Here is a 16,004-nt window from a genome sequence, read left to right as displayed (position 1 = left end):
AAAAAACCACCAACATTGAAATAGTTATATAAAACAGTTATTTAAATAAATTTCCGATCAATTTTTTAACAAAATACATACTAAAGAATTATATGAAATAATCACTCAAATGAATTTCTTATTAATTTTTGACCAAACGCCCATATAACATATTTTACTTGATTTTAAAAAATTTTAAAATTAAGTTGTTTTATGACATAAGAGACTAAGATTGGAAAATTCCAAGTATTTCATTTCTAACTCAACTTTTTTCTCATTTTCCATATTATATTCTTTTTTTAAGGTACTTCTTTTTCTTACTAACATGGTAGAATTGAAAAAAATTAAATTAAAAATTAGATATTTGAAATTTTGTGAATTTTACATATAAATTTAAAATATCTAATATGATAAAATAATTTAATTTTAAACTTTTTTTAAGACATATTACATACGTGTTTTATTAAAAATTTATGTGAATAACTATTTTAAATAATTATTTAAATGTTGATGATTTTTATTTTTAAATTTAGTAATAACAGTAAAACAGTAACTCTTCAGTAATCACAGTGAAAATTACCTAATAAAAGTGATTTTTTCTCTAATTATAATTTAATTTTTAATATTTAATGAATGTTGTATATCGATTTTTATATTTTTATATTTATTTTTAAAATTTTATTTAAATAATAAAATAGTTAATTAATTTAAATTTTATATTTTTAATTAAAGTTAATTCTAATACTTTTTATAAATTAATTTTTAAACATTATAATTAGGATTAAGTTTTTATATTTCTAAATTAATCTTTTTATTTATTCAATTTTAATATTTTATATGTGAAAACTAACAAAATACAAATTAACCGGAAAACGCCCTTTCTTTTTTCTTTTTTCTTTTTTCTTTTTTTTTTTTTTTTTGAAAAGGAGGAATAGAGCCTTTAATTTATTATACGATCATGAAAAATATTCATACAGTCAGCATCCAAGAGGAGCTTAATACTAGATGAAGGCAAATCAATAAGACTCATACCAAAAACTCCACCATGCGCACTATTCGCAAGATAATCAGCTACCATATTAGCTTCCCTATATATTTGCACGACCTTAACCTCCCATTCCCGCTGGATAAGAGCTCTGTAATTAATAACTAAAGACTGCAGTCTATAAAATTAAAAAAAAAAATCAAAGGAAAGTTTAACAGGAATAAGTTTTTTAAATTTATATTTAGATTCATGTCAAGATTGGTTTAATTTTAAATATTAAAATTTTTAAAAAATAAATTTATAAAAAATATAAATATTTATTTATAAGTAATATGATATTTATATATTAATCAATAAAAGTATAGTGATAAATTATAATCTAAAAATTATTTATTAATAAAATAAAATTTGGTAATTTTATTAAAATTTAATGATTAAAGTTTATCTTATTAAATTTTTTATATCTACTCAAATACATTTATTACTAAATTTTTTATTTATGAATTATAGACTTGTTTTAGACTATCAATAAAAGTTGTATTTATATATAAAATTTATTGGAATTTTTAATGCAACTTCCCTTGCATTATAAAATAAAAATTGTATAAAACTTTCATTATTTTTTTGAATTCATAATTTAAAGTTGAAAACTAATTTATGGTAAAAAATGTTTAATTTTAATTAATAAATGTTATTTATTTATTTATTTTGGTAATTTTAAGCTTATAATTGCCGCATTTTCCTTAACGAACTCGTTTTCCCTGGTCTCCATTCCCGTACACAAATTTCTTCAGAATCAGACCCCAACCAAACTCGCCACCCTCTCCTGTATTATCAACCATTTCCCTAGTCTTACGTCCCTTTCTCTCTGTGCCACCTACAACTATTCATCATCACAACCAACGGAAAAGAAACGGGAAGAAAACCCTCCTCCCTAAAACCCTGTCGATCTCTCTTTATCACCTCTCCTTCTTCGCCCAATTTCCGATCATTCACTACTGCTATTTATACAATTGGGTCGCCAATTTCTTTTCAATTCATTCTCTTCTTTCACTTTTCCCTTTAATTTGGTTTTAGGGTTTGATTTTGCTTGTACAGCATCAGGATCCGAAGAGTTTTCTCTGAATTTTCACAATTCAGTAGGGTTGATCATGAAATTCCAGATACTTATGTGGTCTCATGGTTTGTGTTACGCGTTTCGGCATTCTAGGGTTTGCTTGAGTACTAATATCCGTGTTTAGCGGATTCTGCACTTTGGGGTGATAGAGCAGTGGGGTTTTCATTGCTTTTGAGAAGAACTGTGGAGTTAGATGAAAGCATGAACGATTTCAAGGCGGATTTTGATAAAGAGTCGTGTTCCAGGTCAATAAACGAGACGGTGAATGGGTCACACCAGTTTAAGATAAAGGGGTATTCGTTGGCCAAAGGGATGGGAACTGGAAAGTGCATATCGAGTGATATTTTCTCGGTGGGAGGTTACGATTGGGCTATTTACTTCTACCCAGATGGGAAAAATCCCGAGGACAGTTCCATGTATGTTTCGGTTTTTATCGCCCTCGCGAGCGAGGGAACGGACGTCAGGGCTTTGTTCGAGTTGACGCTGGTGGATCAGAGTGGAAATGGGAAACACAAAGTGCATAGCCACTTCGATCGTGCGTTGGAGAGCGGGCCGTACACGCTGAAGTACAGAGGGAGCATGTGGTAAATTTTTTTTTTTTTTTTCAAATTTCTGTATTCCTTTTTGATTATATATATAACTTTTGGAGGGTGGGGGTGGGGGTGGGGGTTTGGGTTTATTGTTTTTACGAGAATTAGTGGTTTAATAATGTTATGATGTAAGGAGATGATGAGGTTTCGAGGTACTTGAATTTGGCACATTGCAGAATTAGAAGAGTAGTTGCATTACATTGCTGAATAACATTGGAATTATTAAAGAATTCTACCATAACTAATATGTTTCATCCTAAAATTAATGTCTTGTTTTTTTTTTTGGCCATGCCTTTTTAAAGCATTTTCAAAGCCCCTAAAGGGGCACCTCTATTTAGGGGAGGGGGGCTTGATCCTCGAACCCCAAGGATCAAGGCAAGATGCCATGAGCAGCCCAACTAAAGGCTGTTGGCGTAAAATTAATCTCTTGTTAGTCATACTTTCATATGTACTTTCACTTTACGGTTATGTGTATGATTTATCTCTGAACTTTTACCTTTTTTTTGGCAACTGTGTGTGCTTAAAAGCGGCCACCTGAACTTGGTTTAGCAATGTGGCAGCGTCTATTGCTGTTACATTGTTACCATTGTATTTTTCTTTTGCCATTTATATCCTTGCTCTCAAAAAAGGATATGTTCTCTTTAATTCCTTTATCTTTAAGGGGCATATCTGGTAATCAACCATCCTGTTGGTATTGAATTTTAGTATATATAAGAATAAGATTGTGATTGTTTGCAATTCTGCATTGATGTGCTGTCACTGTATTGTGTCTTCAAGCCATCACATCGAATTAACATTTCCTTAGATTCTTGCGTCTCCAATCTGCATTGTAAGTTACAGTGCGAACTAGTTGAGTTTATGTGATGCTAATTTTAATTGGTATTTGCTAGCTTTGAAAATCAGCAGTAATGCATTATATGCCTGGTCAGATAATCTTATTTCGTGGAGTTGGAAGTTCTATTTGCAGTAAAATTTGTTGACTGTCATATAGAAGTTTGTTATTGCGTTTGGATCATTTAACTTCTTACAAGTTAAAGTCCTTTTTTTTTTTTATAGTTTTTTTTTTTTTTTTTTGGGGGGGGGGGGGGGTTGTGCAGGTGCTTTTTGTGTGTGTCTGTGTCTACGGGTGGTTGTGGGGGTGGGATGGGGCTGTGGATTGGGATTGTGTTGGGAAACATCTTGATGTCTTCGTTCATAGTACTTTGCTGCTTGACATATTGCAGGGGCTACAAGCGTTTCTTTAGGAGGACAACTTTAGAAAATTCTGATTATATAAAGGATGATTGTCTAGTCATGAACTGCACTGTTGGAGTTGTCAGAACTCGTCTTGAAGGACCAAAAGAGTATTCCATTCCTGTTCCACCTTCAGATATGGGTCAGGGCCTTAGGGAACTCTTAGAATCTGAAGTTGGTTGTGACATTGTTTTCCAGGTTGGGGATGAAACATTTAATGCTCATAAGTTGATACTTGCTGCTCGTTCCCCAGTTTTCAGAGCCCAGTTTTTTGGACTTGTTGGGGATCCCAACCTGGATAAAGTAGTCGTAAAGGACATAGACTCCTCAATCTTCAAGGTAATTTTCTTGTTATTCTCACTTGCATTTGTCATTGTTATCCATCACCTTTGTACCTATTGTGATAGGGTTTATGTTTTAGTGGGCACCATGGAAATATTTCTAGTTCAGTGTTCTACCCATATCATTATAGTTGAAATTCTCTGCAAATATCTTCCCAGTCTCTTATCAATCTCAACATTTTTTAGTTACTTGATGGGTTCATCATTTACCTTTCCAGGCAATGCTATTGTTCATATACACTGACAAACTTCCTGATGTACATGAGATTACCGGCGTAACATCTATGTGTACATCCACCAACATGGTGCAGCATCTATTGGCTGCTGCTGACCTTTACAACTTAGATAGATTGAAGTTGCTATGTGAATCAAAGTTGTGCGAGGAACTGAGTGCTGATACTGTGGCGACAACACTTGCGTTGGCTGAGCAGCATCAGTGTTCTCAACTCAAGGCCATCTGTTTGAAATTTGCTGCAAATCCACTAAACTTGGGAGGTGCGTTTTGTTTGTAGGTACTAAGCATTGCAGGTGTCAGGATATGTCAATCTCAATGCTTGCATTGCTCAATCTGCTGAAGTAATAAATGCAGTTTTTTGTCAATTCTTTTTCGTGCATTCCTGCATATTGAGAGGGTTTACTTCTTGAGAGGAAAGCACGTTTGATTTGCATCATGCTTGTATTTCAACCGAGGATAAATCATTGCAAGGTGTTCATATAAAATCTACTCAGCTCTACTAAGCTTAAAATCTAATCCTTTTAGGGACATTTTTTCATTCCATTTGAGATTCCTCTTTTTTGGTTTATTATGCAATTATTTTACCCCATGTGGGTTTGCATACTTGTCTATGTTAATGAGATCATGACTCCTTTCATTTGGTCTTCTTGGGGGGACTATTTTCATGCAAGGGGAGGATATCTGTTTGTATGGGCATATATTTTTATCGCACTATGGGGGTTGGGTTGTCTTTGATTTGTACTTAAGAGTCATAATTTCAACCGTAACAGATGAAATCTCAGAATGGCACATGTAAACCCACAAGAATTTTATTGCTCATGTTTTTGGCAGTTTGATCCAGTTTCATGATTTCATTTGCTAATTTAAGAGAAAATAGTGGCACAGTATCCAAATCAGCTATAGATACCCTGTCAAAAGCCAACATGAAGGAAAGGAGAAACATGCATGCCTATACTCTGATCATGGTTTCAAACATTGACAACGGGAGCTACTTTATGCCATTTGTGTTGATGTAGAACAGAGAAGTTTGAGATTTTTAGGTTAAGAAAGTTAGCAGACATAAGAGGAAAGTAGATAGTATTGCCAACAGGGTCCCCAGGTATCTAATGTGCGGCAAAAAGAAATACTATTAGTGGAGATTATGGAATTTCTAAGTCCATGAAATGGTTTTGACTTTTGATAGTTCACAGGAAGTTCATTGTGTTCTGTTTATGGGTGGACTTTTAGAAGTCAATTTGTTAATTTCCTTCAGACCCAAATTTTGCCTGTTCTAGTATATCCTTAGGATGATTTTTGCATTTGAAATGCTATCACGTGGAGCATTTTTATATTCCAACTGTAAGTTCGTATATTAATAGAATAGGAATATGGTGCTTATTCATTTTTATCTATGCCTGTTGAAGAAACAAAAAGTACAATTGTCCCATTTGTGCTTTCCCTCTTGTTTTTCACATTTTGCTACTTACTAAGAAAGATAATAAGGTTGCAATTTTTCTTCTTTTATTTATTTGTTTATTTATTTTTTGCAGCGGTAATGCAGTCAGAAGGGTTTCAACACTTGGAAGAGAGTTGCCCTTCACTGTTGTGTGAGATGCTAAAGACATTTGCATCAGGAGATGAGAACTCGAGTCTACTATCAGGTCGGAAGAGGAGTGGTAGCAGCATATATGGGCTAGATCTAGGAGCAGATGGGGCTGCAGCAGAATCAGTGAATCCCAATGCCAGGCGAGTGAGGCGGCGGTTTTAGGATGCATAGTGTAGGTACTGTTATCCTCTGTTGAAGGAGTTTGAGTCTTAGCAAACTAGGGTGGTTTTGTTTTGGATGTACAGTCATCATGGAAGGCCAGAGATGGAACTACAGAAAAAGAAGAGGAAAATTATCTGCTGCTTTCTTTTCTGTTTCTTTTCACCAGCAACTAAACTTAGGCTATTTTGCTTGTGTTGAACTGAAATAGGAGGTAATCAAAATTGTAACATAACCTTGGTTGCATTATAGTTATCATTATTATCGTTTTTTTCTGTTGAACCAAATATTTTGCAGTGAACGTTGCATTTGTCCATCTCCATTCAGGACATATACCGCAAATGCCTTTCCAAAAAATTTTGCCTCGGCCATTGTTGGACTAGGTTCATGAGAGATCTCCAAAACTATGTAAGGTTTTGATCCTATGTTCCTAATTCGTCTCCATTTCCACTACAGCCATTTGCTACTGTCATTGTGGTCTTACCATTTTAACCATTGTTGTTGCACCCTCAAAAAATTAATTAAATATAGAAAGTTAAAACCTGTCATGATAGAAATTTTTTTTTTTTTAAATGAAAAAACCAAGGGTATGCTGATTTTGCTTCGTGTTTTATTGGACCAAACCATTATTATTATTTTATCAACTCCATCAAGCTGAATTAAATAAAAATTCTTAGTGGTACCTATATTGAAAGAAAGAAATAAACTTCTTAGCCTTATGCTGCAACTTTTTTAGGAAAATTCTAATGAAATAATCATGAATTTCTCTAAATTTCCCACACTCTTTAAAAAATTACTAACTCATTCAGAATTTCAAGTTAATATTAATTTTTAGTTTCTAGATACTTTTATTAGTTTTTAAATTATTTAATATTAGTAATATGTGAAAAAGTATGATCATCTAAAAAAATATTTTAGATAAATTATTATAAATTTTTTAAAAATTAAGGTTAGCAATTATTTTTAATATTTTAAATGTATAAATCTTAAACAATAGATATTATGAGATAAAAGTTGTATTATTTAGTTTTTATAATATGATGAAACATTTTAAAAATACATTAAACTAAGGTTTTGAAATTCAATGAAAAAATTCATTTAATTAAGTTTTAGTACCTTTATTCACTAACAATAATAATCTTAGAACTTAAGAGAAGAGATTTTAATTGAGTTTTATTAAAATTACATGAACTATTTAGTAAAATTAATTAGTTAATTTTGTTATGTCATAAGAATTATTTATTACTAAAATATGAAGAATATTTATTTTATGTATTTAAAAAAAATATATGAAGAATATTTATTACTAAAAATAAGAGAAAGTAGCATTTTATTTTATTTTAAAAAATTCAGCCTGTTAAGCATAACATTCTCTTAGTCCCCGCGCCATAAAATTCATGGATGGAGAACAAATTAACAAGAAATAAGATGATAATTATTGCAAAGAAGGTGACGAGACCCATCAATCGTACATGCACTACTGATGAAGACAGAGACTACACCTACTAATAAAGCTAAATAACTAAGTGTAATCGCTAAATATACTTGTGGCTATGGCTACGATCTTCTTCCCCTGAGAACAGAGAAGAAGAAGAAGAAGCTTGAGGACGAGGGGCAGTGTTCTATTCTGAACGAGGTACAGCCCAATGGAAACAAGATATAGTCAGCTCTCTCTTGTAAGCCAAACAACCCTTAACAGGCAACCCATATGTAAGTGGGAATCAACTTCTAATTAAGCTTAATGACTTTAAAAGGAAGATTAATTAACTTTCAAACGTAACTACACAATTATGAAAACCCTAACAGTACAAGTTCAACTACTCTGCTTGCTTTGTTCTTCTTTCCCTGAGAAGTAAAATCTTTATCAGAATCCACAGCACCATCTTCAGAATGAGGTTCAGGCCAGATGAAGGTAGAAATCGCCAACTCTCTCTTGTAAGCCAAGTCGCCCTGATCAATCGGCAACCCATAATCTTGAAGAAGCGAATCAAGTTTCCACTCAGGCATGTGCTCATACTGCTTCTTGGTGTAACGTGGGTAGTGAAGAGGAATCTTGAATGTCTTGCTTCCACTAAATTCTTGGCTGCTGCTCATCATCGTCGCCCTCTTCTTCTGCTCCTTTGGTCTTTTAACTTGTGATGATTCTATTCTTCTGCGTTCTTCCTCCATGAAAAGCATAGAAAGCCCACCAACCACCATCGTGTGTGATCGTCGATTCTTCAGAATATGTAAAAGCTTGATTTCCTTGGAAGCTGACAATGATGAACACAGAGAGAGAGAGAGAGAGAGAGTTCTGTTTGTGGTTTCCTGATGAGAGGAGGAATACTTGTGGAAAAAGGATACTGTGAGATACGAGTCGCTCATTTAAGACTTCTAAAGAAAAGGGTTTCTAACGAGTAATCCACTGGAAATTGGGAGAGCGAAACGATGTCGTTCAAGTATGCATATTTAGTTGAGTTGTATTTTGGGTACTGTGGCTATTGCTTCCAAGGGCGGAGTGAGGGTACGGAAGGGTCCCGTGTCGTGCCAGCGACCGAAAAATGCTTTAAAGGGGATGAAGGGGATGAAGGGGATGAAGGTGCGCCGCTGTGCCGCCGCAGTGCGCAGCTGTGCCGCCGCAGTGCGCAGCTGTGCCGCCGCAGTGCGCAGTGGTGCCCTACCAAAAGGGAAGCTCCTCCCTCGGCCCTGATTGCTTCGATCTTCTTCCCCTGAGAACAACATAGAAGAAGAAGCTTGACGACGAATCAAGGAGCCATCGGCGGGAGAAGCAGTGATCAGTTTTGAACGAGGTTCAGGCCAAAGGAAGCAACATATAGCCATCTCTCTCTTGTAAGCCAAACTACGGCCGTTAATAGGCAACCCATATTGTTGAAGAAGCAAGTCCAGTCTCCACTCAGCCATGTCTTGGTATTCTTCCTTGCTGTAACTTGGATAATGCAGAGGCATCTTGAACGTATTACATTCTATTACCATTGTCTTCTTCTTGTCATTGTTGTTCGTGTGTTCTACTTCCACAGCTGGTTTTTTGTTTGCCTCTGCAGATTCCACAGTTGCTGCCATGCTCATGGATGCAGAATCTTTTTTACGTTCTTCATCCTTGAAAGCATTGAAAGACCTCCGACCACCATTCTTATAATTATTTTAACCTTGAAAGTTTCCTTGGAAATTTGATAATAAAGTGTTTGGTTCGCACTATTATAGGAAATTTTTTATATGCACCCAATAATTAAAAACTTACTAATTTTATTTACCGTGCATGGTACGTTAATTCCGTAACAGATTATTTAAATTTATATATATATTATTATAAAATATTAATTAAATTTAAAATACTATGTTATAATTAATATTATATAATAACATAAAAAAAACTTTAAATAACCAATTAAATTTAAATATTAATATATTTAAAATATAGTTATCTTATTTAATCTTATTCTTAATTATTCAATTATAAAATTTTAAGGAATAATATATATAATAATTTAAATTAGAAGTCTTTCATTATCATATTTTCTAAAATTCTATGAGATTTGCATTGTTTACTAGAATTTTATTTATTAAAATTTATTATAACATATTAATTAATTTACTTTATATTAGCATGTGAAAATAAAATAAAGATTAGTCTTTAATTATAATAATAAAAATTATCATGTTTGCTTTTTACCATCTTATTTTAATTATTCTCCTTTTCTATTTATAATAATACCTACTTGATATAATACAATAATCACTCAAAATAAAATAAACTATATGCTAATATAAATAGTCCCCTAATAGAAATCTGATAATAATACTACGTTATATTGGAAAAAAAAAAATTAGAAACTTTAAATTTTAGCTCTTCATCAAAATTTACCCTTTCAACTTCGAGGATGAGTTTTCAGGAGGAGTTATTGGCAGAAAACTCAATCTAAGTAGATTTTTTGTTAAATTTATAATTGCGAGATTCCATATCTACTAACCGATGTTAATTGAATTTCTAAAAGATCTAATAATTTTTTACAGTGTAAAAATAGATAAATACAAATATTAATATATATAATTTTTATATAACTATATTTAAATTTAAAATATTACATTATATTACTTATTCTCTTCAACTCACTGACGTGAGTGTTGAAGTTGCAATCTCACATTCTCATTTTTATAGATTAACTAATGGCAATACAATTTGTATTTCAGTCACATTATTTGATTTTATTGCTAGAATTTGAAACCGGAATTAAAATAGTAAAAAAAATATTAATTTCAAATTTTATTATTTATAATAAAATATTAGATGTATTAAAAGTTTTCATTTTAAATTCAGTTAAAATTTTTATGCACTTATAATTTAAAAAAAAAGTTAAAACTTTTCGTTTTTAAAATATTAGAAGATAAAAAAATTGTTCTAGTTGTGTCAATTATTTTAATTGCATTTTTATTAAATAATATTTCCTTGTAATTAAATTATTAATTATTTCTTACTGAAATTTATTTAGTATTATAATAAACATAGAATTGAAGTAGAAATAGGATTGAGAATTTCAAATTTAATGAACTGTATAATTAATTTAATAAAAATTTTAATTAGATTAATTTTAATAACTAATTAAAATTTATTTTTTATTAATTAATCAACTTGCAATTTCTGAGAGCAACTTCTAATTAAACTTAATTACCTAAAAGGAAGATTAATTAACCTTCAAACTTAATTAAGTATGCAATTATAAAAACCCTAACATTACTAGACATAGAAGCTCAACTACTCTGCTGGCTTTGTTCTTCTTTCCCTGAGAAGTAAAATCTTTACCAGAATCCACAGAAGAAACAGCAAAATCTTCAGAATGATATTCAGGCCAGATGAAGGTAGAGATCGCCAACTCTCTCTTATAAGCCAAGTCTCCATGATCAATAGGCAACCCATAATCTTGAAGAAGCAAGTCAAGCTTCCACTCAGCCATGTGCTCATACTGCTTCTTGGTGTAACGTGGATAGTGAAGAGGAATCTTGAATGTCTTGCTCCCACTAAATTCTTGGCTTCTGCTCATCATCTTCGCCCTCTTCTTGTTCTCCGCTGGTCCTTCTGATGATTTTGCAGCTGCCGTTCTCATGGACCTAGAGTTTCTTCTGCTGCGTTCCTCGTCAATTAAAAGCTTAGAAAGCTCACCAACCACCATCTTCTGTGATCTTCGATTCTCGCAATATGTCAAGGTTTGATTTCCTTTGAAAATTGGTAATTAATGATGAGTGTATATATATATATATATATATAGGTGTCTGTGAAATCCTTCCATTTATAGGTTTTGTTTGTGTTATCCTGAGGAGAGGAGGAATTCTTGTGGAAAAAGGATACTAATAAGCAAGCAATCCACTGGCAGCTGACAAAAAAACGATGTCGTTTCAGTATGCTCCCACAAGTGAAATATTTGTCTTGAATTAAGTTCCCACCACTTCTCCTGTAATAAATTAGTTACAATAATTTAATTTAATTAATTAAAATTTTAAATTAATTTAATTCGATTGATTCTTAATTTCATAAGTATTGTGTTACTGGCTCAAATTCTCCTAAATAGACTCATTTTTCCTCTATTGTGATAAGCAGCTAAAAAATCTACTACGTTAAATAAGTAATATTAATTATATAAAATATAATTTTTATATTCATTAATTCAAATTGACAAAAAAAATTCATAATTTAAAATAATAATTAAAAAAATAAAATTACAGTTTAATTTTTTTGATTTGATGAAAAAATTACAGTTTAAATTTTTTAATTAAATGAAATGTCTATTTTAATTTCGGTGGTGTTTAAAATATATAATTTAGTTCTTTATATTTGAAAAAATTATAATTTAATTTTATTGGTAAAATTAAAGTTAACTTGCTATTAATTTTTATAAAAAAATTTAAAATATTTTTAATTTTTATTATTTATAGAAAAAATTAAAAAGATTAAATTATTAATTTATTAAATATTATTAAAGAGATTAAACTGTTAATTTATTGAATATTTAAAGTTGAATTCACTAACCGTGTGACTCACCTAACGCTCAAACTCGATAATGGCTACATCATGCGCGCAGTCACTGCGCGATAATCGACGGTATGGCTTGGTCCAGCATTGGCGCAAGGTGGATGCTGGCCTTATTATTTTCGGCAGCGAAACTAAGTAAAATGAGTTAATTTTCTTCTCTGTGATTTCAGCGATCGCGTGAGTGTTGGTATCCGACGAGAGTGTAAGTGTTGCACGTCCCTCCTGTGTTTAGACTAACGACAATCCAACTATGATGAAAGAGATGAGCTACTGATGAATGGCGATCTGACTGTGAAAAAGAAATTGGGGATCATGAAAAAATTTATTAAACTATTTTTTTAAAAAAATATTTTTATTATTTTTATAAAAATAACTGTAACCTAACTCTAATTTAACGATAAAAATTAAATTATAAATTTTTAAAAATATAAATTAAATTAAATATTTCATTAAACTGGAAAAACTAAATCACATTTTACAAAAACAAAACACCTCCTCCTACTCGTTGGCCTTTACTATCTGTAATATGATTGGACGTATATTTAATTTAAAAGACACATAAGGTCGCCGGTCCAATCAATTATTCTAGATACTTATTGTCTGTGTCCTCCAAATAATTCTTAACGTTAGCGTCGGTTGATTTTATGGAAAATAATTTATATGTAAAAATCATACAATAATTTATTTTTTTATTGATTGATTATGATATTAAAAATAAAAAAAATATTAATAAATTTAGATATAAAAGATTAATAGTGCTATTAATTCTCTTTTTTAAAAAATTCTTTAAAAATATTTTTTTAATTATAAAAATATTTTTATTAATAATTTCAATAAAAAAAATTAATCCAATCTAGAAAATTTATTTAGAAATTTAAAGTTAATGAATAATTATATTATAAAAAATAATAAAATATTATAATTAAATTATAATTTATCTAATTTTTTATTAATTAAAATATATTAATAATAACTATATTTTCAATGTATATATATATATATATTCAATATAAATTAATAATAAAAAGTATATCTTTCAATATAAATCAATAATAATCGATAAATAATTTATTTTTTATTTTATTATGAAATTAATTTTTAATAATATTTATTGTAGAAAAAAATCTTTCTATTAAATTTTATTTTTTTAAATTAAATTATCTAACCCATTAGTTTTGTTTCATTTTTTAAATTTTAATAATCTAATCTATTATCTATAAAAAAATACTTATTTATATTTATATATTTTTAAAATTAAATTATTTTTTAAATTTAAATAGTCCATAAAACTCTTAATTAATAAAACATTAATCATAAAACACTTTTATTTATAAAAATTTATTTCTCTAAATTTAAATAGCTTAACAAATAATTTTAATTATATAAATAAATTAGAAACTAATTAAGTGAGATAATAACTTTTTAATAATAAAATAGTGTATAAAATTAATAATATTTTTCATGAAACTGAAGCATGTAAATTATATATTTTTAATATAAATTAGATAAAATATTTTAAGTAACAAATTAAAATTATAAATCGAATTAAACGTTGCAATTTCTATCTCTAATAGGAGTATGATGAATGGTTGAATTTCCATAAACATGAATGGATGCATTTATAGTTAATTAATCTAAAAAAATCATATTAATTTCAAGAAATAAAATAAATTTAGTTTTTAAGAAAAATAAATTTATGAAATATATATTCTATCTCATAAATTTTATATAAATGATAAATAATTTTTTAATAAAAATTATTATATTTTTATTTAGGAGGAGGGAATTATTAAAGTCACTAAAAGCGACGAGTTAGTCCTTCACAGGCAATCAACCGAATTAACTGCCAGCCACTAATATTTAAGTGGTCTTGATGTACGGATCCGTAAACGACCGCTAACCTAAACCTATCATCAAAATATTCACTTGATGTCTAAAGTAAGCCATCGTGTAGCTCAGAATACTTCTTATATGATTGTATGTGAGAGGACCCACAATTGGGTAGTTGGTCTGCATGTGATCAACTGTTTTGGATAGGTGATCGATGTGGCTTAGAGGTGAGATATAATGATTGTGTGTTATGCTTTTGGGAAGAGGAGTTTGTGGGCAGATTTGGGACAAACGTTGCCTATCTAGTTAACTGCCACGTAATTGGTTGCATGACCCTACAATAATTTCACCTGTAGTTGATGATGGCCCGAGGACCCATCTTTGCCGGCGGCCCGCTAGCTTGGAAAATTTGTCTCAAATCCCTTGCTACTCTAAGGTCAGATCGCAAGTTAGCCATTTTACTAATGGTTAGTTATTTGTAATAAAAAAAAATTTTATAAAAAATAACTTGGCAAATTTTCTATTTGATCCTTATATTTTTTTTATAAATTCGATAATATATATTTTTGGCCTTTTAAAATTTGCAAAAAGCTATGTACTTTTATATTTTTAATTTTTTTAAAGGAAAGATATATTTTTTCTCTTAAAATTTTGAAAATGTTATTGTGGATATTTAAAATCTTTAAATTTATGTATTATTATCTTTATTTATAATTTTTCTAAATTTAATTTATAATTTCACTCCTGAAATTTTAATTATTTTTTAAGTATTTTTATACACTTTTGAAATAAAATCAGTTTGCTAAGGTTGAAGGAGTCTCAATGATTAGTGTTTGGGCTTAATTGTGGCAAGAGACAAATTGATGTGGCAGGGCAGTCGCCCCAGTTTTCTTGCGGCTATAGTTTGTCAACCTCCACAACTCCAGTTTTCTTAGACAATGCTACGGCTATGTTTGGCTCCACAAAAGGTTACGTATTTAATTTTTTAATTAAAATTTATTTACTCTACATCACATTAATAGCTCTTACAAATACAAAATAAATTTTTAGGTGTATTCGATTTACAATGAATTTAATAGATATTGATATAAATTTTATTTATTTTTTTATAAAAATTCAGGCAAATGTTTTCTATTGTTGTATTTAAAATTATTCCTCACTTTAAGAATGTTAAGAGCGCTATTTTTTTTACTTCAATTTTATTTTTATACTATTAAACATAATAATTATTTTTATAACATATTAAAATATATCTTTATCTTTTAGTCAAATATAAATTTAGTCACGTATACGCCTTTTTAATGAATATAATATGAATAAATTAAAAAAAAACCATATTATGGATCGATTCACCCATCAATACTAGCGAGATTTAAGTCTAAACTATACAACATTCATGAATGCATGTGCATTATTATCACATTATATCATGTGTCATAAGAAACGAAATAAACTTCAAACGGACTAATTAGTTAAAAATTAAATAAGTCAATTGTGCACAATAAACAAATAACCGTAAACACTAAAATAAGATAACAAAGTGTATAATAAGTATTTAGCAGAATAGGGGAATATACACGGTACTATTTTGTATTATGCATTCGAAATTATTTTATATTTATTTTAAAATTATTTGATTAATTTTTTTAATTTTGTAAAATTTAATTTTTTTAGTTATTTTTATTAAAAATCATTAATAGTATTTAGCGGCAAATGAAGAATTTAAGTCAAAGGATTAATTCTATTTTTTAACAATACTTTTAATTCCATTCATTTAAAAGAAAATTTTATCCAAACGCATATTAAAAATAATTTTTTTGATGTTATAAATAATTTGTATTATAAAAATATTTTCTATAAAAAAAATTTTTGTGAAGAATATTTTCCATAGAAAATATTTTATAATGAGATAACTTATTTTTTATTAT

The 16,004-nt window shown here is 29.5% G+C and overlaps 2 protein-coding genes across 2 annotated transcripts; one reads left to right on the top strand and one right to left on the bottom strand.

Moving 5' to 3' along the window:
• Positions 1-1,714: 1,714 nt before the first annotated feature.
• LOC110624973 (BTB/POZ and MATH domain-containing protein 3) lies at positions 1,715-6,511 on the top strand. The gene is made up of 4 exons (XM_043961093.1): positions 1,715-2,665; positions 3,895-4,243; positions 4,464-4,740; positions 6,010-6,511. Exons 1-4 carry the CDS (start codon positions 2,283-2,285, stop codon positions 6,225-6,227), a joined length of 1,227 nt encoding a protein of 408 aa, XP_043817028.1. The 5' UTR covers positions 1,715-2,282; the 3' UTR covers positions 6,228-6,511.
• Positions 6,512-7,594: 1,083 nt separating this feature from the next.
• Positions 7,595-8,687, bottom strand: LOC122724865. Its single transcript, XM_043960772.1, has one exon. It carries the CDS (start codon positions 8,586-8,588, stop codon positions 8,013-8,015), a length of 576 nt encoding a protein of 191 aa, XP_043816707.1. The 5' UTR covers positions 8,589-8,687; the 3' UTR covers positions 7,595-8,012.
• Positions 8,688-16,004: the final 7,317 nt, after the last annotated feature.

The sequence above is a fragment of the Manihot esculenta genome, chromosome 10 (assembly GCF_001659605.2).
Source record: "Manihot esculenta cultivar AM560-2 chromosome 10, M.esculenta_v8, whole genome shotgun sequence".
NCBI lineage: Eukaryota > Viridiplantae > Streptophyta > Magnoliopsida > Malpighiales > Euphorbiaceae > Manihot > Manihot esculenta.
Note: the sequence above shows the minus strand (reverse complement) of the source record. Positions and strands in the feature narration are given on the sequence as shown.

Bases quoted from the DNA above. Each gene is read 5' to 3' on its own strand.
- LOC110624973 (XM_043961093.1), top strand. From the start codon at position 2,283: ATGAACGATTTCAAGGCGGATTTTGATAAAGAGTCGTGTTCCAGGTCA. The intron at 2,666-3,894 runs GTAAATTTTTTT...GACATATTGCAG, and splicing joins AAGTACAGAGGGAGCATGTG to GGGCTACAAGCGTTTCTTTA. The intron at 4,244-4,463 runs GTAATTTTCTTG...TTACCTTTCCAG, and splicing joins TAGACTCCTCAATCTTCAAG to GCAATGCTATTGTTCATATA.
- LOC122724865 (XM_043960772.1), bottom strand. From the start codon at position 8,588: ATGAGCGACTCGTATCTCACAGTATCCTTTTTCCACAAGTATTCCTCC.